Consider the following 23402-nt stretch of genomic DNA (forward strand, 5'->3'; position numbering starts at 1 on the left):
AAGTGATATCGAACTTCAAGAAGCTGTATACGAAACATCTTTTCAAGGGATGTTTCAACATCACCGATACCACAAACCTCACCTTGCGTGAATTTTGGAAGGAGCATTTCGACATCGTCATATGCATCCGACTCGTCGACCAAGCTTGGCAGGAGGTTTCGAGGTGAACCTTGAATTTCTCGTGGAGGAAACTCTGGCCTGATGCCGTATTCGCCCGAAACTTCGAGGGATTCGACGTGGGCGAAGCTGGTGCTGCAGATTCAGGAACACTTGACGATCCTGAAACTGTTTCGCAACCAGATCTTGACGAGATCGTTGCACTCGGCAAGTCCATGGGGCTGGTCGTCGACGAGGACGACATCAATGACCTTCTCGAGGAGCACCAAGAGGAGCTTACGACAGATGACCTGAAGGAGTTGGAGGCCATGCAACATAACGTCGTTCAAGAGGAGATCTCTAGCAGCGGTGAAGAGGACGACGACGACTATGACAATGGCAGAAATTAAGGATGCTCTAGCTGCTTTTCATAAGGTGCAATCATTCATAGAGAAGAGACATCCCGAAAAGGCTTACACAGGTCGTATGCTTGCACAGTTCGATGATGTTTGCCCGAGTCGTTTCAGGAACATTGTCAAAAGTAGGCAGAAGCAATCTTCCTTGGATAGTTATTTTTTAAAGAGGCCTTTAGTAAGAGTAGTAAGCAAAAAGGAAGAACCAAGTGATACTAAAAAGCAAAGTTGAAAGTGGTGAAGAAGTTGAAATTTTGTATATTAAAAAAAGAAAAAAAAAGCAAAGCATAAAAAAGTGAAAAAAATGTAAAAATAATTTTTTTTTTTTTTTTTTTTTTTTTTTTTTTTTTTAAGTTTTTAAGTTTTTGTAAAGTTAAGTGTTATAGTTTTGTTAATGTGTTTCGTAAAGTTTAGGTTATGTTTTCCTTACATTTTTTTATGTGTTTCGTAAAGTTAAGTGTACATACGTATCTGCCGTTTGTCCTCTTCTGTCGCCACTTTCGGAGATAGCCTCACTTGAAAGGCAAGCTTCCACATTTTACTACATACGTACGTATGCACGTACAGTATTTCTTGTATACCATGTACACTAATACACTTTATTTAAAGGTATATTAGCAGTACATATTAAGTTAGGTATTGAATGGTCCAAATTGTTGTAGTATTTCATTGTTTATAGGTCAATTTAGCTTTATTATGAAATTTACTGGGGTGTTTCTGGAGGGCTTGGAACGGATTAGCCATTTTACATGTAAAATGCGGTCCAAGATATGAAAAGCTCATGATACGAAGGCTGCCTCAGAACGGATTAATTTCGTATCTCGAGGTACCACTGTATATGATAAGGAAAGAAAAAATATTAACTAGCTCACTAAGAGTGCATCTTAGCTGATTACTGCTTAATTTTCCCTAATTGACAAGATTATTTCTGTGTTATGGTGGGTGTCAAAAAATGTACATACTTAATTAACCCAAAGCACATCTGTAAGTTTGGTTTTGCATGTACCTGATTTTGTACGCTTTTTTAGATTTTCCCAGTGGCGTCAACTAGTAATAAACAAAATCACATTCTTACTCTTGTGATTTCTTAGTATATATATGATAAGGAAAGAAAAAATATTAACTAGCTCACTAAGAGTGCATCTTAGCTGATTACTGCTTTGTTTTCCCTAGTTGACAAGATTATTTCTGTGTTATGGTGGGTGTCAAAAAATATACTTGAAGCATATCTGTAAGTTTTGTTTTTGCATGTGCTTGATTTTGTAGGCTTAACTTATTTTTTCCTTTGTAGAGGCTGTTAGATTTTTTGGTTGGGTATTGAGAAATTAACAAGAATGACAGAGATAGAGCACTCAAAAAGCCTTTTTGAGTTACTGTGGTAAGAAGTCTGATTGTTAAACAGTTCCTGATTGTCATGAGGCAGAATCAGTGAAGTTCATTAACCAGTATTTAATAGGATGTTTACCATGTTTCATTAGACATCAAGAGCCTTTCAAAACTACTGGAGATAAGGTAAATACTGTACTTTGGTTAGTAACACAGGACAATTCCTTCTTGATTAATACATATTGCTTTCCTCCCTCCCCTTTCTAAGCCACTACAAGAATGTTAAAACTAGGCTTTACAACGCTGCAGTGGAAGTCTTTTCCATTGTTGAGAATTTAAGAGATTTTCCTTTGGGTGTTGGTTTACCTTTAGTACTGGTTTACAACATATCGATCCTCTGTAGTGTTAACCAAGTTCTTGCATTTCAGGAACATTATATTTTGTCGACTTATTTTACCACAGGTCTAGCAACCTGGGTCTTTTAAAAACTTTTTACCATGTGAGATTTGAGAATTTTTACCAGTGCCATTGAATACCTTTCAGCTGATGGCAGTTTGTTCCTAACCAGCCCCCTTGGTGGGTTAGCACTCCATTTGTATGTATAATAAATAACTGTACATACTCATTTGTATGCATTGTAAATATCTATACATACTCATTTTATTTAAACTTTCTATAGTATTTCTTTTGTTCCCTTTGGTGGTTGATATATCAGAGAGGGACTTATTCCCTTAAGATATACATTGTGGGTTTATGTCACCCAAAGGAAGATAATAAAAGCAAGTTAATTAAGTGTACACTACTTCATGGTGCATAAGTGCTTCACCATTGATGGTGACCCATGTGTGTGTATGTATGTACAAATTCAAAATGCTGGCTGGTAAAGAACCTTTTGCTTGTTTGGTACTAAGTCTGAGAAATTAGTTAAGATGGATGTCGACATATAACTACTTGTTCCCCAGAATTTTGCACATAATTTCTGCCCTAAAGACAGTATGGGGACAACTAGGTCTGTTTCTATTTTTACATGGTCTGCTGTCAAAGGTCCAGTTTATTACAGAAGCAAAGCATTCTTAAGTAGTTTTATGTGGGTATATATGTCAGGGTAGTAATTAAGTTTACATTTGATCTTCATGGATTTATGTCTCCCATAAAAGTCACATGCATTGATGTGTTATAATAATTTGAGACTTTATGGATATTGACAGGTTCTGTGGTATTTCTTAACATTAGGTTACATTTGGTATTCCTACATTTTAAAAACTTTTAAGGAAAAATGCAGTTACAGTAGTTTGTTCCATCAGCTAAATAAGAAAAATGATAGTCTTCTTAGAACAGTTTTTAATATTACTTATTTATTTAGAGGTTCACCATTTTAAAAATGGAGTAATCTCATTTGAAGAAAAAAAAAGATTTCTAGTTCATAAATTTTATATTATGTTGTGTATCAAGATTAAAAAAAGTCTAATGTGAAAATATGATAATGAAATATTTTCTGTAAAGCCCTCTTGTAAATACGTACATAATATGTAGGACATACAAGTAAACCTTTATCTATTTTATATGGCTTATAGCTGGAATAAAGAGTTTAAATTCAGTTAGTACAATACTAGGAAAGTGATAAATGTTGTTATAACACCTTTGCATTCTGATGGGAACAGTATTGAGTGAACAAATTGACATATGTGCTAAGAATGAAAAAAAGGTACCTAAAGTTGGTGAGAAAATTTCTGGATATAAAGCAGTCTGCTTGAACGGAAGGCAGAATTTGCTGGGAGCTATAGTAGTAAATGTTTGCATGATTGAGGTGGAGATCAAATAGATTGCATGTGCTTAAAAACTGAGAACTTACCATGCTACCTTTCAGTATACTCTCTCATTTCTCAACTATCTCACTAAAGAATGCCTTGCTTGAAAACATTATTAATATAATATTGACTAACCTAAGTTGTAGTGCCAGTGTTGATAAAATTAATTTTTTTTATAAGGGATGTTTTTATAATTAAAATTAATAACACTGGAAGAGTAAGCAGTAAAGAAACCTTATTGCATAATTTAACACAAACCCCACAATCTAGTTTTTTTTGCTATAAACCATGGTTTTTCATTTTTGAATTCTTAGATATAACAAAATTTGTCTGTATTATCATTTAAAAATTGTTGTTGCTTGAACTTTTCTATGATAAAACTAATCTTTAATGTACATGAATATTAATTTTTATCATTTTATTTACAGGCTACCTACCATCTTGACTGTTATTGGAGTTTTCATTTTGGTTATAATTATAGTATGTATTGTGTGCTGCTGCTGTTGTCCATTCTGTATTCTTCACAAGCGACGAAATAGGGGTGCAGTACATAACCGTAAGTTTTCTATTTACTTAGTTTTTTCTTTTATGTTAATTACTAATGATTCAGTGTTTCACAAAGCTTGTTTATAACAACTGAGTTGTGAAGATCACATTTCAGTGTAATGTTTATTTAGTGGCTGAGAAGCATGAGAATTTGAGAGAACGAAACCAAGAAAACTAGTATGAACATGATCCTTGTCCAAATGAATCTTGCTATCAACATCATCTAAATATATTTTTCCTTGAGCCATATTTCTCCAAAATCTCTACCTTTGTACTATTGCTTCCTGAAGTTCCATATAGTACTAGTACTGTACTTGCCAAATTTCCTAGTGGAGTTAGTGTTTTATAGCGTAACCCAGAACACTGGGAACAGAAGACATTACAATATACTAGAATACAAATAATTCTTAGAGCAATTGGAACAGAAGACATTACATTATACTAGAATAGAAATATTCTTAGAGCAATTTAAAGTTAACAATTGAGAAACTGCTGTTGTTGCTTTGAAAGCCAAAAGTCAGTAGATGTTCCTAGGCCAGCACTAGTTATTGTTTTATAACTCGTAGTTTGGAGGGGGGGACTGTATAAAATGTTTGCTTCTTTGGGGACACTGTAAAATGTTTGCTTCTTTGGGGACACTGTATAAAATGTTTGCTTCTTTGGTAACACTATTTTTCATTTTTATCAACAGCTAACACTGCTGATGTGACTGTAACGCAACCCCTTCAACCTATGCAACCAGTGCAGCAGCCTTACGCAAGCCCGCAGCCATATCCCCCACAGCCATATCCATCCCAGCCATATCCACCTCAGCCTCAACCATATCCTCCTGCTCAGGGTTATCCAGGAGGATATCCCCAGCAACCATATCCTCCTCAGGCACCGCAACCGGCTATGTACCCAGGTAAGCTAAGTTCTGTTTTTCATGAAGTTTTGACTAGTGTCTTTTATCAAGTCTTCTGAAGATACAAGAAGTTGAATTACATTTATAGACTGTTTGTGGTACAGCTCGTCCAAATGGACCTGATGCATAAAATGTATTTTCATCACCAGTGAATTTGCATTAGCTTGGTGGTGGTCCCTGTTTCACACACAGGTTCTTGCTTTAGTAAATATCAGCAAATCTTAAACCATCAAGTTCTTGGCATAACAGGTGTTATCTGAGGTGTTATGCCACAACTGGATTTTTGTATTTGGCAGAATTAGGGCAAACATTTCAACTAATTTTTACAGAATATCTGCCATGTATGTATTGACATAAAAAGTTGGTAGTAAGCAAGTTTCACAATTGCATGCTTATTTCGAATTCATCTTTTAAGTTTATTTTGATACAGTATATATAACCTTGTTTGACTGAATTCTCCTTTTAGATTTTATATCTTGAAGGTTGATGGCAGTTACTTTTATTTTATGGTGTAACTTTTCAACTTTTTTGGGGTATTCTATCATGCTTGCTACTATAGCTTGTAGCTTACCTTGGTATTCATTTTTGTTTGTACATCGGTTTCTGTGAAATGTGCAAGTTTGGATAGGTGTATTATATTAAAAGCCTACAAACCACAGTTTTGCAACTATAGTAATGCTTCCAGTCACAACACTTTGACACAGGCCATTTCTGATATCATGACTGTTTTTGTTAAAAATAAAACAGAAAATATGTACAACATTTGTTATTGTTATGTTGGTTAGCAATAAATGTTAAAATGCTAAAAAAATGACAAATTTTCTAAGACAGTTTGTATTTTTCATAGCTACAAACCTGAGGTCTTAACAATTGGATAATTTCTAGCGCCTAGCTGGATCCGGTTAAAAAACAGATGAAAGCAAGGAATCTTGTGATATCTAGCAATGCATGTGTAGATTGGGTGAAGAGTGGTCAAGGACCACTCGCCTACGCTACTGCGTCAGTCTTTCCCATCTCAGGATGTCTTAACACACAGAGGGGCGGCTAGAGGCGGGCAGTATAATGTTCAGACCTCAGGTTTGTAGCTATGGAAAATACAAATGGTCTTGGAAAATTTGTCATTGTTCATATGCGAACTAACTTTCGGTCTTAACAATAGGATAGACTCATACTTGGAGGGAGGTACATGACATCCTAAACCGACTGGGGGCCTAACCACCAGTCCAGCTTCCAGAAGAAATTACTTCTGGAGAGGGACTGAAGCCTGTTGAGAAGCTAGGTAAATTGATATCTAACTACAGTGGTCCCCCCGTATTCGCGGGGGATGTGTACCAAACCCCCCCTTGAATAGTTAGAACCCGCGAATGTTTGGAACCCCTATAAAAATGCTAAAAACAGCCTATTTTGTTAGTTAAAACTCAAGAAAACCCACTAAAAATTTTCATACATGGTTTTTTTAATAGTTTTATCACAAAAAGTGCATTTTATGATGAAATTCATCAAAAAAAACAGGAATTTGTGGATATTTATCATAGAAAAATACCGCGAATGCGCGAATTTTCCGCGAATAATGCAGGGAAACGTTCCCAAGAGAAATCCGCGAATGTGTGAGTCCGCGAATCTGGTGAACGCGAATACGGGGGGTCCACTGTACTCAGACCCTGAGTGATGTACAATGATATATGGGAGAACCATTGTATAGGGAACCAAAGAGAAAGTTTGACTGTCCAATAGCAAACCAATACACCAGGGTTTGTACTACTCCCAACACCTCCTTGGAGTGGAGCATATGCTACCGAATAGAGGGTATGATATTTGTATATTAAAGTGACCACACAATCAGTATGACTACCTTACTCACCTGTATCAGACCAGTCCAGCGAATGACGTGTCTATTCCTTAACCCGCCCTAAGGAAGAAGGAAAGGTACAAGAGAAAGAAGGACACCAGCCAACTCATTCATTCTCTCATCCACACAATCATCCTAGGTAAGATACAAAAGTGCCCTATTAAAGGCAACTATGACTTACACAACCTGTTGGGGAGCCACCACAGGACCCAGGGAAAATGTATCCGCAGATCTGTGGGCAACATCCTTAAGATAAAAAGAGGTGAACGTGGACTGGCGTAACCAAGTACCAGCACTCAGCACTATATGTACAGCTAAGTTCTTTTTGAAAGCCAGAGAGGGACCAATACCCCTAATGTCATGCGCTCTAGCCTGCACAGTCGTGGTGGTGGAATCATCAAGTGTCAAGTATGCCTGTCTGATGGCTTCCCGTATTCAAAAAGAGATAGTATTCTTAGACACCTTTTTCTTTGTATGGCCTGTGCTAACAAAAAGTCTGCAGCAGCCTGGTTTAAGGTGCCGAGTCCTTTTAAGATAGCAACACAGGACCCGGATAGGGCACAACAAAAGCTCTTGAGCATCACCACCCACAGAGTCATTCAGTGATGGAATGGAAAGCTAAGTGAACCTGTCATTGTGCACAGAGGGATTTTGGGTCTTGCCCACGAATTCTGGGACAAATTCGAAGGACACCGACCCCCAACCCCTGGTGTGCTTCACATCATAGCTCAGACCGTGGAGCTTTCTTACCGTCTTGGAAGATGCCAAAGCAAGAAGGAAAACTGTATTGAGCATCAAGTTTTTGTCAGATGAGCGACACAATGGCTCATGTGGACTCTTAGTGAAGCTCTTGAGAACCAAGGAAACATCCCTCGTCGGAGGCTTGAGCTCTCTAGGGGAACTCGACTGCTCAAACCCCTTAACTATCAAGGAAAGTTCCCAGGAAGAGGAGATGTCGATACCTCTAAGGAGTAACACCAAACTCAGGGCCGCCCTTCAGCCTCTAATAGCAGAAATTGACAAACGTTTCTTGTCTCTGAGGAAGGTTAAAAAGTCTGCTATTCGCTGAATAGAGGTTGTGAGTAGAGAAAAACCCTGTTTATGACACCAGTCACAGTAGATCGCCCATTTGCCTTGGTAAACCGTGGAGGTTGACTTAATGAGACTGCTGGACATATGCCCCGCTGTTCTCTGAGAAAAGCCCCTCGCTCGGAGGAGATAGTTGATAGCCACCAACCGTGATTCTACTGACTGGTGGAGCCTTTCCGTGTGGGGCTGACACAGGAGATGTCGCCAAGGGGGAATCTCTCTCGGAACCTCTGACAACAACAACAGCAGATCTGGGAACCATTCTGCCTGAGGCCACAGAGGAGCTACCAAAATCATCCTGAGACCCTGTGAACTCATTACCCTGTTCAGAACATGACAACTCAAACAAAACGTAGGGAAGTCATACACCTCCAGGTTGTCCCAGGGATGTTGGAATGTGTCCTCTGCTAAAGCTAAAGGATCTGGGACCACTGAACAGAATATCTCCAGCTTCCTGATGAAGCGAGTCGCAAAAAGGTCCAGCATGGGTCTCCCATAAACTTGGAAAAGATTGTCTGCTACCACTTGATGAAGGGACCACTCTGTGCCTAGGATCTGATACCAACGACTGAGTTTGTCTGCGACCACATTCCGTTTGCCTGGGATATACTTGGCTGAGAGCTGTACTGAATTGCTGACCACCCACTGGTAAACCTCGACGGTCAAGGTGTGAAGTTGACGAGAAACCAGGCCTCCCTGCTTGTTCATATAGGCTACCACCATGGCTACCACCATGGTGTTGTCCGACATGAGAACGACAGAATGATATTCTACTTTCTCCCGAAACTCCTTCAGACCCAGAAAGGCTGCCTTCAACTCCAAGACGTTGATATGTTGCTGCTTGTCCTCCAAACTCCAAACGCCTGAAGTGATGAGGCCGCCTAAATGAGCCCTCCAACCTGTGAGGGAGGCGTCTGAGAACAGAAGGAAGTCTGGTGGAAGAGAACGCAGAGGGACACGCTTCAAAAGATTCTGGTCGTCCAACCACCAACGAAGGTCTTCTCTCACTTCCAGAGACAGAGGAACCTTTAACAGGGGTGAGTCTCCTGCCAGAGACTAGAATTCCCCTAGTCTCCATTGCAGAGACCGAAGATGAAGACGCCCATGAGGGACCAGCGTCTCCAGGGAAGACAACACTCCCATAAGAAACTGCCACTGATGAGCTGACTGATGTGGTTCCGACAGGAAGTCGAGCGTCACCACTCGCAACTTTTCCAATCTCTGATCCGACGGGAAAACTTTTACCACTGTCGTATCGATGACCATGCCCAGGTAGAGAATCCTTTGACTGGGTATGAGTTTCGACTTTTCCTGATTGACTACAATGCCCAGTTCCAGACAGAACCGAAGTAGACAATCCCTGTCCTGCAGCAGCTTTACCCTGGAAACTGCCAAGACCAACCAATCGTTGAGGTACCTCAGCAAACGGATCCCCTGAGCATGGGCCCAACTTGATACGAGAGAGAAGACCCTTGTGAACACTTGAGGGGCTGTTGTCAGCCCGAAGCATAGGACTCTGAACTCGAAGACCTTATCTTCAAGAGAGAAGCGAAGGAACTTCCTGGACGTGGGATGAACAGGGATTTGGAAGTATGCGTCCCTTAAGTCAGTCGACAACATGGAGTCGCCTTTCCTCACGGCTGCCAACACCGAACGCAGGGTCTCCATCTTGAACCCCGTCTTCCTGATGAAGTGATTCAAGGTGGATAAGTCGATCACAGGTCTCCATCCTCCCGACGCCTTGGGCACCAAGATGTGACTGTAAAAGCCTGGAGGCGGACACACCACTTCCTTTATTGCATCCTTGTCCAGCATTTTCTGCACTTCCTCCCAAAGAGCCAAGCACTTCAGAGAGTCTGGTGGATATGCCTTCCTGAGCTGCTGCTAGTCTGCCAGTGGAGGAGAGAAGTCGAATAGCAGTAGGTAACCCACCCCAAGGACATCTACCACCCACTTCTCCACCCCATAACCCTGCCACTTGGCCCAATGGCCCGCCAGGCATCCCCCCACCCGTGGCGCAGGAGAGGGAGAGGTGCCTAACCTTTACCTCTGCCCTTGGGACCCCTTCTTGGCTATAGGAACGAGAGCGAAAGGGACGTTGATCGTCTGACCTAGGCTGACACAAATGGGAAGGCCTTGCCAAAATCGAATTCCTCAACAGCCTACCAGGCAACAATCTTCTTGACTGCTGCTGGACAGGGGGAGGAGGAGGAGCTGGACGTCTCCGAGGACAAGACTCCGACTTAGACACAGTCTGGTGCAACCAGTCTGTCTTTGGTGTCAGCCTGGCGCTGGTCTATCGTATTCTCGAGCTCAGTCCAAGGAAACAAATATTGGGTCTCCAACAGATCTCCATTCCTCAGTGCCAGCAAGGACTCGGTGTCAACTGATCTCTCCATCCTAGACAAAGCCGCATCTCTTCTAATCAGAAGAAGGTTAACCCATAAATTAACACTGAGGTGAGCCATATATGAAAACGCATTGCCTCTGGACTGCAACAGACTGGCAAGCGAGGATGCATTCACCAACCCTTCTGGGGACCTGTCAGAAGCTATCTTTCTTGGCAATGCCCACAGACCAGAAGTCCAGCCAAGAAACTGTCTGCAACATGGAGGCTGCCGTTGATTCAAGTGCTGAGGCATTTTGTGGAGACAAGGACTGACCCACCGACCTCACCTGTTCCAAAGTCAATCCTGGCTTCAGGCGAATGACATCAGGGTTAAGATGGCGCAATGTCAAAAATGCAGTGTTCATAGCATAGTACTTCCTATGTCTCGTGAGAGGCAGGGGGTAGTAGCTTGGCACAGCCCCTAGGGTGAAGCGAACCATCACGGTCCGAAACAGAGGCGTTAACCTTATACAAGACTGACTGGACGTGCCCGAGAAGGGAAGCTGAAGAGATGATTTGGGATCCTGTGTAGCTCCCACCAAGGCTTCCAAGCAAGAAGGAGTGTAAGACAACTGAGCCTGAGTCCTACTTTCCAAATTGTTGAACCCACGAATGAGATCAACAACTTCCGAAAAGGAAGACAAAAACTCATGCGTGTCTCCCTCCTCCTGCTCCAGCAAGGAGACCGACGATGAGAAGAATGTGTAGGCTTCTCTAAGGCACCTTCCCCATTAAAATTAACGGAAGGATCAGCGGCCAAACAGTCCGAAATACCAACTACCTGTCTGGGCTGGGTCCATGCGTCTGCTCCCGAGACAAACCCACTATAACACTAGGAACATCACTACATACTCCTACAACAGATGACTCATTAACATGTCCGTGAATGGTCATGGGTGTGGCAGACATATGAACGTGAGTTGGAGAGGAATCCTGAACACTCAAGATCGAAGGAGAATACCCCAGAGTCAAACTCTTGGAAGCACCAGTGAGAGGGGCAGGCAAACACTCCTGCTGCACCGACTGCGCCCACCACCTTCTACCTCTTGACAGGCGCCTTGAGATCCTTACAGCGATGAATAGGCACTGGAGAAGAAGGAGAACTTGCATCGTGCACAGACAGGGGAGGTTGCAACACACTCACAATGTGCATGGACGGGGGAGGTTGCAACACGCTCATGATGTGTACGTACGGGGGAGGTTGCAACATGCCCGCGATTTGATGCAGAGGACGAAGCAGCCACTGCAGATTGCACAAGGGAAGATAAACTAACACACTCTGAAGCACCAACACTCACGAGAACACGTCTGCTTTGTTCCTCCCTCGTAGGCAAAGAAAAAGCAAAGTCCTTAGCCTTCCAACGCTTGATACGCCGAGGTGGCATAGGGGGTGGAAAAGGGAGAGGAAGACAGCACTGGTTTCTTATGCATTCTCTTTGCAGGAGGTGGGGACGAAGCAACACGTTTCCTTCCAGTCCTCCCAACCGACAAGGCAGCCAACTTATCATCCAAAACAGAGTTCAACCTCTTAAGCACTGCCTGGCATATAACCTCAGACTGATCTGCAAGAGAAGGCTCCGATGACATGGAAGGGAGATGTAGCAAACTGGGCAGCAGAGATGACATCACAGCTTAGAGAGGCAGTGCAGAGGAGACAACTGGAAGTGACGTCATCAATGGGAGTGATGTCACAAGTGGTGATGGGAGTGATGTCACAAGTGGTGATGATGTCACAGCTTCCCCTTGGTGTGAAGGGGAATCAGACGCCACTGGCAGAGGAATCCACAATGATGGATCACGTGATGTCATCAACAGGGCTGACGCCACGGCTTCCCTCCAACTCGAAGGAGCGGCAACAGTCACTGGCAGAGCAATACAAGATGGTTGACCTCGGCTACCCTAGTAGACTAGGCTGGGAGGAAGGGGAGGGCCTGGTCAGCCTCAGGAGGGGGTTAGCGAGCCTGCATAAAGTGCGTTAGCAACCCCTCCAAGGACGGGGGACCCCCTATCCCGAGCGTCTTCTAAATCGACGCCATCTTGGACGCCTCCAATTCTGGAATAAATGAGAATAATGAAAAAGCCTCCCTCTTGCTGGGAATCAAATTAATTCCCAAAAAAGAAGGGGCGACATTACAAAAATCAGCCTGGTGGCCTCCCGTTACTTCCAGCGACAAATCAATGGAAGAAAAGGAAGGAGACACAGGAACAATGCTATTATGGGGGGTAAATAATGCAGGAGACGAAGCATCTGGAAGAGGCGAAAAACCTTCCTAAGTAGGAAGAGTCGAAACCCTCAGATGCTCTCTTTAGCTATAAAATGTTTTCCACTGTTCTTTAGGCCATGCCCGGCATTCCGTGCAAGGATTCGTTTTAGTACAAAAATTAGAACAGCACCTACTACACGTGATGTGGGGATCAGTCGCCGCCGAAGCCAAAAAACAAGAACACAGAAAACCTGGAAATCCAGGCCACACACGTTGACGAGGCCGAGAAGGAGCAGCAGCAGCCATAATATCAGCCAAACACACACACACACTAAACACAAGCGAAATGGGCAATGAACCGGGTAAAGGCCAAGAGAGGTTAATCATAACTCTCGCCCAGGCGGTTAAAGAAAAGACTTGACGCGGTTGTGTAGGTGAGTGGTCCTTGACCACTTTTCACCCAATCTACGCATGCATTGCCAGATATCACAAGATTCCTCGCTTTCATCTTTTTTAACTGGATCCAGCTAGGCGTTAGAAATTATCCTGTTGTTAAGACCGAAGGTTTGTTTGCTTATGAACAAACAGAAAACAATAAAATAATGCAAAATAACATAAATATTAATATACATAAAATATACATAAGGACATGCAGTATAACATTTTTTTATTAAAAGCTTAAAGGTGAACTTGATCTTATTCACATGATTTTCATCTATATTTACTGTACAGTGGTACTACAAGCATAATTCATTGGTCATAAAATTACAAGAATCAATAGGAAAGTGTCAAATCATATATACATAATAGCAAATGTTAGAATATACAGAATATACCTGTAAATTAATAAGTACTCACAATAAAAGTCCAAAATATAAAAAGTGTCATAGTATGTGGCGTTTGAGTTCAGTGTTTGGCCACATGGCATCATCAGCTCTTGACAGTGAATTCAAACGTGCTTGCATGTGTGATCCATTTTCTACCATAAAATGGTAAAAACATTGCAGCCACCATAGCTCCTTCCCTCTTCCTGTCCTTAAGAGCACATCAGCGTCACCCATCAGGTAGGTACAGAGGTGTGCAGTAGTCCAGAGCTATGTACAGGCAGTTCCCGGTTATCACCAAGGTTCCGTTCTCAGCAGGGTGCTGATAAGCAAAAAACACCATTAACTGAAACTCGGATTTATCCGGTTAATGATGCCTCTGTTAGGTATGATATAGTGCCATGACTATATAACCGGAACTATGTGCGTTATGATGGCATAAATCACAAGCACCTAAAACCAGGTATTGCCTGTACTTGTAATTTTCTTCTGGTTTTCTTTATTTTTGGTACTTAATATGCATAAGTTTATTTTTATTCAAAAGACAGCAAAATGTGTAACAAACAAATGACCTATTGGATAGTATACTTGTATTAGTGGGTTTGCTTAGAGAGGTTTATAGGATGTTTAGGTCACATTTTAAAGTTTATCCTACCTAGGCTGTTTTTCAGTTCATGTCACATTTCTGGAAACAAATTAATGAAGTAGTGTGAGGCATTACTGTACATTTTGAATGTCCTAATAGGAAATGGGGCTGATGTAATTCTAAGTTTGATATTTGAGCAAGTAGTTCATAAGTAATGGCACCTTCATTTTGTATGTTGTACTGAATTAAGTGATCGACTATTCCTGACTAATTGGCAGAAGACCTTGTTTGGACTTCCCAGTTTGACCTAACCTAATCTAACCTAAATCTGCTTGAAGTACCATAGGCTTGGCAAAATTTATTGACATAAGTTAGCTTTTAATCATGTTTAGTGCCACAGAATCATTGAAGCATTACTAAGCTGTTAAGAAATAAACTGTATGATTTAGAAATTAAAAAGAAGCATTTCTTTCAAATTTTTCATTATCATGAGCTAAATCAGCTATATAATTTGATAGAAATAATTGATCCTAGTACTGTAAACAGTATTTTAAATTTATAACCTTTGAATTTTTATTATAATCCATATTAAACAGCTTTTATTTGTTGCATCATATTTAAATTTTATTTTTTTAACTTCCTTAAATGAGAGAAGAGGATTTTCCTGCAGGTATCTTAGGGCTATAAGTAATTTGTGCTGGCTGTGAAGGACCTTGTATATATTCATTTAAGCTTCTAAAACAATCAGTACCCAAGGGCTGATATCATTAGACTAGAAAAATTAGGACATTTTAAAATCTATCTTTGCTACTGTGTAATTATTTTTTATGAGTGAAATGGAATTATCACAAATCTCGATTACAATTTATTTGGTTTATTTTATGAATTTTAAAAACTTGGTAATAAAATCATCCTTAGAAAATTCTCAAAATACTAATCTTTCAGGATGTAAAAAAAATTTTTTTTTTTTTCTTTTTACAAGTTTGGAAATTAAAATTAAGACAATGAGATGAGAGTTTTTATGGTAAATATCATATATTTTGAGTTACAGCATTTTAAATTTCCTCTTAATCTCTTAATCATAGGAAATAGCGTAAGTTAACTTTTAGAATTATATTTCTTTTTAATCATAAAAATTAATTCCCAGACATAATATCTTCAGGTTTCATGGGTAAGATACTAGATGGAGACACGATTTGAGGTGAAGTCTTTCAAGTACAGTATGTAGGAACAGTGATATCCAAAAAAGGCAAATCAAACAATGACCTGGTTGAAATGCAATTTAAGAAAATCAAATTGCATTTGGAAGTAAAGTTATATAAAAGTTTAGTACAATTTGTATTGCTGTATTCACAAGAATCATGGTATGATAATGAAACTGTCTAAAAGATTTTGTGATGTTGAGAAAAAAGCAAGAGAATATTAAAAGTCAGAGGGCAGGATAGTGACAAATGATACCATAAGAAAAATACAGAAGTTCCATATGTAGATGAGATAAAGATGAAAGTGAGATGCAAATGGCCTGGATACATCTTATCACAACCCCAAGGAAAATAGTACACAAGTGTCAGCTTAGGGCACACTCGATAATGAGAGTTGAGATGGAAGGTAAAACTATGAGAAGGGAAAAGGTAAGTAAAATTATGAGAAGGGAGATGGAAGGTAAAACTATGAGAAGGGAAAAGGTAAAATTATGAGAAGGGAAAAGGTAAAATTATGAGAAGGGAGATGGAAGGTAAAACTATGAGAAGGGAAAAGGTAAAATTATGAGAAGGGAGATGGAAGGTAAAACTATGAGAAGGGAAAAGGTAAAATTATGAGAAGGGAGATGGAAGGTAAAACTATGAGAAGGGAAAAGGTAAAATTATGAGAAGGGAGATGGAAGGTAAAACTATGAGAAGGGAAAAGGTAAAATATGAGAAGGGAGTGGAAGGTAAAACTAATAGAAGGAAAAGTAAAATTGATGAGAAGGAGATGAAGGTAAAACTATGAGAAGGGAAAAGGTAAAATTATGAGAAGGGAGATGGAAGGTAAAACTATGAGAAGGGAAAAGGTAAAATTATGAGAAGGGAGATGGAAGGTAAAACTATGAGAAGGGAAACTAAGTAAAACCATGGGAAGGGGAACTATGAGAAGGGAGACTGGAGGTTAAACTATTTGAAGGGAGGCTGACAGAGACCCTTTGTGATAAAGATAACAGTGAATGTTCTGTGAACTAACTTTGCTTATTCAAAAATGTTTTCAGTATATGTAAGGAGATGGAGTACATGTGGCATACAATATAAGTAAAGGAAATAGTAGTTTTGATAACTGTCAGGTGGCATTGGAGGCTATGTTTTTGTGGTGACATTCCTGAACAAAATGCCCCTGTCAAAGTTTTATCATTCAGTATAGGTTCTCTTAAGCAAGTGGTTACATGATCAAAGAACTGATAATTCATGGAATTAGTCATAATTCATGGAATTAGTCAGTGAAAATATCTTTTAATGGCAACTTCAAAGGTTGAAATTCATACAAACTTGCCCTCGAAGGAGGACTCGATGTGTAATCCTGGAATGCAGACGTGGCTATATTTTCATTTGTGTATATAAACGTTTATGGATTCATGTACAATGATTATACAGTCTATATGTAATGCAATGCTCATTATTAATTTCTCATTTAGGTTAAGGGTTTGGTATCCCTTTCTCAGTATATCAAGGGCTTTCATTTCCTGTTATCTGGTTACTGTTGCTGCAAAAGAAAACTTTAGTGGATAACTAATGTGAAATCTTTGGTTATATGTCACGACCTGCATTTGTTTTAGGCCGTGTGATTTTTGTTGCAATTCCTGCACCTTAGAAAAATATAATTAAATACTACCTGTCTCTAGTATAAACAAACCGTATTAGGAGAAATGCTTTTTTATTTTGAAGTGTGTGGCTGTGTTCAGTTGAAAATTTACTGTGTGAGATCGGCGCATAATACTGAAAAGGATGAGACAGTTATCAAGGGTGTGTTAAGGTTTCAGAAATCATTGACCACAAATTAGTCGGTTAAAGCAAGGTTGCTTTGGTATTTGTGTGCTTTTTTTTTTTATTTGATTATAAAGGTGGTAAAATAGTCTTTGGTAACCCTGGTCATGTATTGTAGCAGGTTAAGGAAAAAGGGGGGCTTTCAGTTTAGTCAAAAACTTTTCCCATGAAATGTAGCATAGTTGTCATGGTATTGAGTTATTTTATTGAAAGTAGATATTTGAAGTAGTGTTTGTAGATTGTATATAAATGGCTAAATTTTTATGGGTAAAAGTGCAGTTGTATGTGCCTCTTATCTATGGTTCTGGTTTATATTTATATCAGACTATTTTGTCTTAATTGCAATACAATGTTTTGGCTGGTATGTTTTATTAAGTTATTAATTTGCTTGTTTGATACAAATTATCTAAAATTGAGTTTTTTGGTAGTAAGTCTGTCAGGTTTTGAGTAAAACCAATTAGCTCCAGATCTGGTGTGTGATGTATGTACTCAACTTCAATTTAAAGGACAACTTTGGAACATTTGGCTTAATGACAGTCCTTAGCTGCGTTTGTGGCACTAGCTGGTGCCTGTATGATTCTTAACACACTGGCTGTTGAGACATTTGCTTCTATGCTTGGTCCTTGGCTTTTTATTATCTACACGAATGACTGACCTTTAAGGATATTGAATGAGAATTTATTACTTGGAAGAGGAGAAAATATTACTATTAGGAAGAGGAAGCATTACTAATCTTATGATATTTCCTAGTTAAGTCCCACTCAGTATATGCTGTCCTAGGTTGCCATCTCAGAAGAAGGCTTAGATTAGATGCCATCAGGCAAAGCAGCCAAACTCAACCAGATCAGTCAGACACCAAGAATGTCTTAAGGCGTGTAGAGTGCGTCATTTTGTACTTTAGAAAAGCATTAATTATGAAGTCAGTCAATACAAATAATCTAAGATTTTCAAAATATTTAGCTTCAGTAATCAGACTAAATCCAGTAGAAAGAATGTACAACATTAGCCACCATGGGTATTTCCTCATATAACAGATAGACTCCTTTTGGAACAGATGAACAGCTAAAGTTGTGAATAGCACCACCCATTTCAAGAGTAGATTAGATTGACTAAGAATTGACACTTTATGATTTATTTTATGTGCAATATCTATTTTTATGTGCACTACTCTTTCATGCATGCTTAACATGCCAATTTTCCCCCTCGTTATCTGTTGGAAAGCTTTGCTATAGTGGCATAAGTCTGGAACGTTAAGAACAATGTTACTAGACTGAATAATTTATTACTATTAACACTTATCTACATTGCCTGGGTACCAAGAATAAGACTGCCATTTGTATTAGAACTACCTTGGATATGTAGTTACAAAATGGTAAAGAAGATACTGAATTGCAGTTGTCTCATTGGTTCAGGTTTGATTGTATTTCATATCCAATTATTTTTCATTGCTTTGTTTATTGTACTTTATTACCAATTTCTTTATTCCTCCTCAGTTTTAATCAGAAATTGAATGCAAGAAATCAGTGTTTCATTGTGCCTTCAAGCTGTGAAATTCTTGCTCTGATTGTCCTTTTAATTTGAAAAGGGCTTCAGTTAGTTTGCTTCCCTCATGTCTTGAAGCCTAACATGGTATGATTTTGAATATACACAGATCAGTAGCTTACATATTTTTTCTTTCCTTCATAATTAGTTTCCAACTTTCTTGAGTATTAAGCAAATCTTGGCTTCAGTTTGTTTGGATATTAATAAAATTTTGGCCACAGATTTGTAAATTCAAGTTTATCCATGAAGATGTACAATGAATGCCGTGAGTCTTCTAAGATGACCTGTGAATGAAACCACTCTTTCAGAGTTCCACTTCTTTCATGACTGTACTGCCATCGTTCATAAATGAGCATTCTACTCTATTTGGTCCTTCAGATGTGCCATGCTAATTTGTAGTTCATGAGTATATCTTTGGCTATTTGTGGAAGACTTAAATTTTACCTTAACTTCTAAGAAAGTCCATTCTGTTCTTTAATGCCCCTTTTCCAAAGGTAAGAAGAGAGAATGGCACTTATGGTGTCGACCTTTGATTATCAACTCTAGGTTTGATTTTGAGCTGGCATTTGCAAGATCTGGAGTGGGTATTATTTTGAGCTAGTGTTACAACCCTCAGGGTTATTATGCAAGTTCTTAAATTATAAAGATGTCAGTAATAAATGTAACTCAGTGCTAAAGGTCAGTGGAAGCAAACACCCAAGAAAACTTAACAATATTTAATACTTAATAAATATAAAATTTAAATCAGCCTTGTTGGATGTAACAAATACCATAATAATTACGTACTCAATAACAAGGAAGGAAAAATACAAGTCCTTAGAATCACACTGGATTCCCTAAAATTAAAAAGCTAAGTCCTATCAAAGAAAGGGGATATGACAGTTATTAATAATTGATTTTTTTTAGATCCAACACTTTTGCTGGCCAGACCTAATAATTGACTTGTTTAGATCCAACAATTTTGCTGGCCGGACCAAAAATTACCCTAATACTAATTCAAAGGGAGAAGGAAGGCAGAGTAAGTAAAACAAGAAAACAATTCTAAGTCCCACCTATTACCACAAAGCTAAATAAGTGAAACCTTGTCTAGAGACAAAGACCTGTCGGGTGATGTTATAAAGTCACAGCATAAGTATGACGAAATATAGATATATATATATATTAGATAATACAAATGATGTATAGTTCCATCAGTGGATGCATCAGAGGAGAGACAAAACCATGGCTATGATCCACACACCAAAACAGCTATCAGGGCAGGTCCTGAACGTCATAGTATAACCATAAAGGGAAGGCGATCCCAAACGAAAACCAGAGATACTCTGTCTTACCTGGCGTCAGCCTCCCTACAGGACATCTCATGAGCTAGCAAGCTCCCAAAACTACAGCGGCTGATTGGAGACGCAGAAGAGGCAGGTAAATTCACGATAGTGCCAGGGGAAAGCGACGACACCAGTTCCCTGGGAATTCCTCCTCGTCAGGGAAAGGCAGGAATGGCTCAAGTCACAGGTGACAGGAGCACCTATGAACCTCGTATTGAAGTACCCAAGCCGCAGGTCGAGGCAGGAGACACTCGAGTCGCAGGTGACTAGAGAACGTCAGCCTCCCTACAGGACATCTCACGAGCTAGCAAGCTCCCAAAACTACAGCGGCTGATCGGAGACGCAGAAGAGGCAGGTAAATTCACGATAGTGCCAGGGGAAAGCGACGACACCAGTTCCCTGGGAATTCCTCCTCATCAGGGAAAGGCAGGAAATGGCTTCAAGCACCAGGTGACCAGGAGCACCAGATGAACCTCAGTATTGAGAAGGTACCTCCCAAGCCGCAGGTCGAGGCAGGAGACACTCGAGTCGCAGGTGACTAGAGAACCTGCAGAAAATAGACCAAGGTGAGGGTTCAAAGCATAATCCAAAAATTGTTGTCCAAATAAACGGCCAAATAATCGTCATCCAATATCCAAATTAGTATGCTGCTCAAAGAATAATATCAGGGGAGTGCTCAAGCCCGAACTGAAATCTGTCCGAGCACCAACGTTCAGACATCACCAAGATGCGTTCATAAACACTTGTAAAAAAAAGAAAAATGGTCATTAAAGTGATAGTTTGATAATATAAACAAACTGGGAGGAGGCGCCTAACCACAATGAGTAACGTTAAATTAAACACGTTACGCTAAGCACTTTAAATGACTAGACAACGGGCACTTAAAACTTCAAAAATAATATAAACAAATACTCATACAAAACAAAGGCTATTCTGCCACAAAATGGTTCTTAAAAAGTAGTAATTAAACCTAGAAAAACAAGGCTGATATAAATTTACAAAAGGCAAATAAAAATAATCTAGTCTTTTCTAATAGCTGGCATTTGCAAGATCTGGAGATGGATTGATTTTGACCTGGCATTTGTAAGATCTAGTGTGGGTTTGATTTTGGCCTGGCATTTGCGCAAACGAGAAATAAGAGTATCAAGGATATAAGACACATAAGACAGATTAAGAAATGAGAGACATAATAAGGAGATGGGAAGAATATTTTGAGGCCTTATTGAATGAAGAAAATGAAAGACTTCTAAGAGGAGATGGACACACAAATTGTGAACCAGTCACAGAAATAACAAGAGCTGAGGTTAGAGTGACACTGGGAAAGATGAAAAATAGTAAAGCAGTGAGACCGGATGGCATACCTGCAGAAGCCTGGAAGGCTCTTGATGAGGAAGGAATTGACATATTGTGGCAGTTAATGAAAAAGGTATGGAAAGTGGGACGATACCCGAAAAATGGAGAGAAAGTATATTAATCCCAATATTCAAAGAGAAAGGGGACATTCAGTGTTGTGAAAATTACAGAGGAATAAAGATCATGTCACATACACTTAATGTATTTGAAAGATTACGGCAAGTTTTCATTTGTAGACAGCAACTAGGATTCATGAAGGGGCTCAGTACTGTGAATGGTATTTTTGCTCAGACACAATTATGGAAAAGTACAGAGAGAAGTAAAAGGTCTTGCATATGGCCTTTATAGACCTTGAGAAGGCATATGACAGAGTACCACGTCAGGAAATATGGTGATGTCTCAGGGAGAGAGGAGTGATGGAGAAGTATGTCAGAATGATCAGGAAATGTATAGAAATGTACAGACCAGCGTCAGATCTACAGTTGGAAGAACAGAAAATTTCCAAGTTTGAGTCGGGCTACATCAGGGATCTGCTCTGAGCCGACTTCTGTTTAACATTGTCTTGGATGTGTTAACAGAGGGTGTCAGGGAGGAGCCTACATGATGTCTGCTCTATGCAGATGACATAGTCTTGGTAGCCAAGAACAGGGAAGAGCTGGAGGGGAAGCTTGAAAGATGGAGATATGCCTTGGAGAGTAGAGGTTTAAGGAAAAGCAGGAAAAAGACAATGTATGACAACCGAATTGGATGGCAACCAGCGAAAAGCAGGAAAAAGAGTGAATATATGACATGGAAGAGGAAATTTACAACCGGATTCAGTGTGGCTGGAACAACTGGAGGAAGGTGTCTGGTGTCATATGTGATACGAAAGTCCCTATAAGATTAAAGGGCAGAGTGCACAAGGCAGTGGTCAGACTAGCAATGACATATGGATTGAAAGCAGCACCACTAAAGGAAACAGAGGGCAGAAAGGTGGACGTAACCAAGAAGAGGATGCTTACGTGGATGAGTGGAGTAACCAAAAAGGACAGGGTTAGAAATTAACATATTAGGGGTACAGTAAAGGTCACTGAAGCATCCAAGAAAGTGCAAGAGGCAAGGTTAAGATGGTATGGCCACCTGATGAGAAGAGAAGAGCAACCCATGGCAAGAGAAGTGATGGACATGGAGGTGGATGGAACACGAAGGAGAGGAAGACCTAAGACCAGGTGGAGAGATTGCATTAGAAATGATATGAGGGAGAAGGGAGTATGGGAGGAAATGACACAGGACAGAGGTAGATGGAAAAGAGACTTTAAAAACGGCATCCCTGAATAGGGATAAAGCTGGGAAGAAGAAGAAGAAAAATTTGGAAGATATGGATTTCATTTTCTGCTGTTTGCTGCTCACCCAATTGACTTGGCTTTGAGATGTTACTGGAACTTAGGAAATTATCCGTGGACAGGCAAAAATTGTTGAATTCCTTAGTTTCTTTAATGTATTATTAAACCTAAGCCTATTACTACTGGTATAATTATGTATAAGTATTTATTTTCACTACCTTTAAAGGTTCTAATATGGGTAGTATTCATTTTAGTACTAACTTAATGTAGGTCTTCAGCATCAGCCTTTTAGAAATCAGTGTTGGATTGATCAGGCACTAGAAAAGCCTATTGCTACATAATGTATTGAACACAATTAAAAGGACTTGAGGAACTTGCTTTTATGTTGACGTGTGTGTTTGACTATCCCTTCCAATAGGGGCCTGTATTTAGGGGCTTCAAACTTATTGTTAATGTGCTTCACACAGATAAATCTTCTAATGGCATGTTGGTATCCAAGGTAAGAGTGGACAATCTTTAAGAATGATTGTAGTAACCCAATAACTGTGGGTAGCTGATGCATTCCCCTTTTATGAAGATCCTGTTGGGTGTCCACAAAAAGAGTACTTTTGGATTTTCATTCAGTCAAGGTAACACCAGATCTGGATCTAATGGCTTTTCCTTTAAAAACTGCCACCGTAATGTTTTATGGGATTAGAACCCCTATTATTCCGGTTGAAAAATAGCAAATTTGATACGATGTAGCAAAAGCTATCCTGTGGTTTTTGAGGCTTTTGCAGGTTGTAGATTTTTTATTTATGTAGTTTTCAATTTCC

At 39.7% G+C, this 23402-nt stretch overlaps 1 protein-coding gene and 1 long non-coding RNA gene across 7 annotated transcripts in view; both read left to right on the forward strand.

Moving 5' to 3' along the window:
* Window positions 1-23402, forward strand: part of LOC135197882 (protein shisa-5-like) — a 137825-nt gene that overhangs the window by 80167 nt on the left and 34256 nt on the right. For all 6 annotated transcript variants that reach the window (XR_010310674.1, XM_064225088.1, XM_064225090.1 and 3 more), the window contains 2 exons: window positions 4072-4199; window positions 4881-5093. Coding sequence is in view for 5 of the 6 variants with exons in the window: in XM_064225088.1 (XP_064081158.1) it covers window positions 4072-4199; window positions 4881-5093 (341 nt within the window). In the remaining variant the exon portion in view is untranslated. The remainder of the gene's footprint in view (window positions 1-4071; window positions 4200-4880; window positions 5094-23402) is intronic.
* On the forward strand, window positions 15649-23397 carry LOC135197884 (uncharacterized). Its single transcript, XR_010310675.1, has 3 exons — window positions 15649-15919; window positions 16015-20146; window positions 20419-23397. It is a non-coding gene; the product is annotated as an uncharacterized LOC135197884 (long non-coding RNA).

The sequence above is a fragment of the Macrobrachium nipponense genome, chromosome 21 (genome assembly GCF_015104395.2).
Source record: "Macrobrachium nipponense isolate FS-2020 chromosome 21, ASM1510439v2, whole genome shotgun sequence".
NCBI classification, from domain to species: domain Eukaryota; kingdom Metazoa; phylum Arthropoda; class Malacostraca; order Decapoda; family Palaemonidae; genus Macrobrachium; species Macrobrachium nipponense.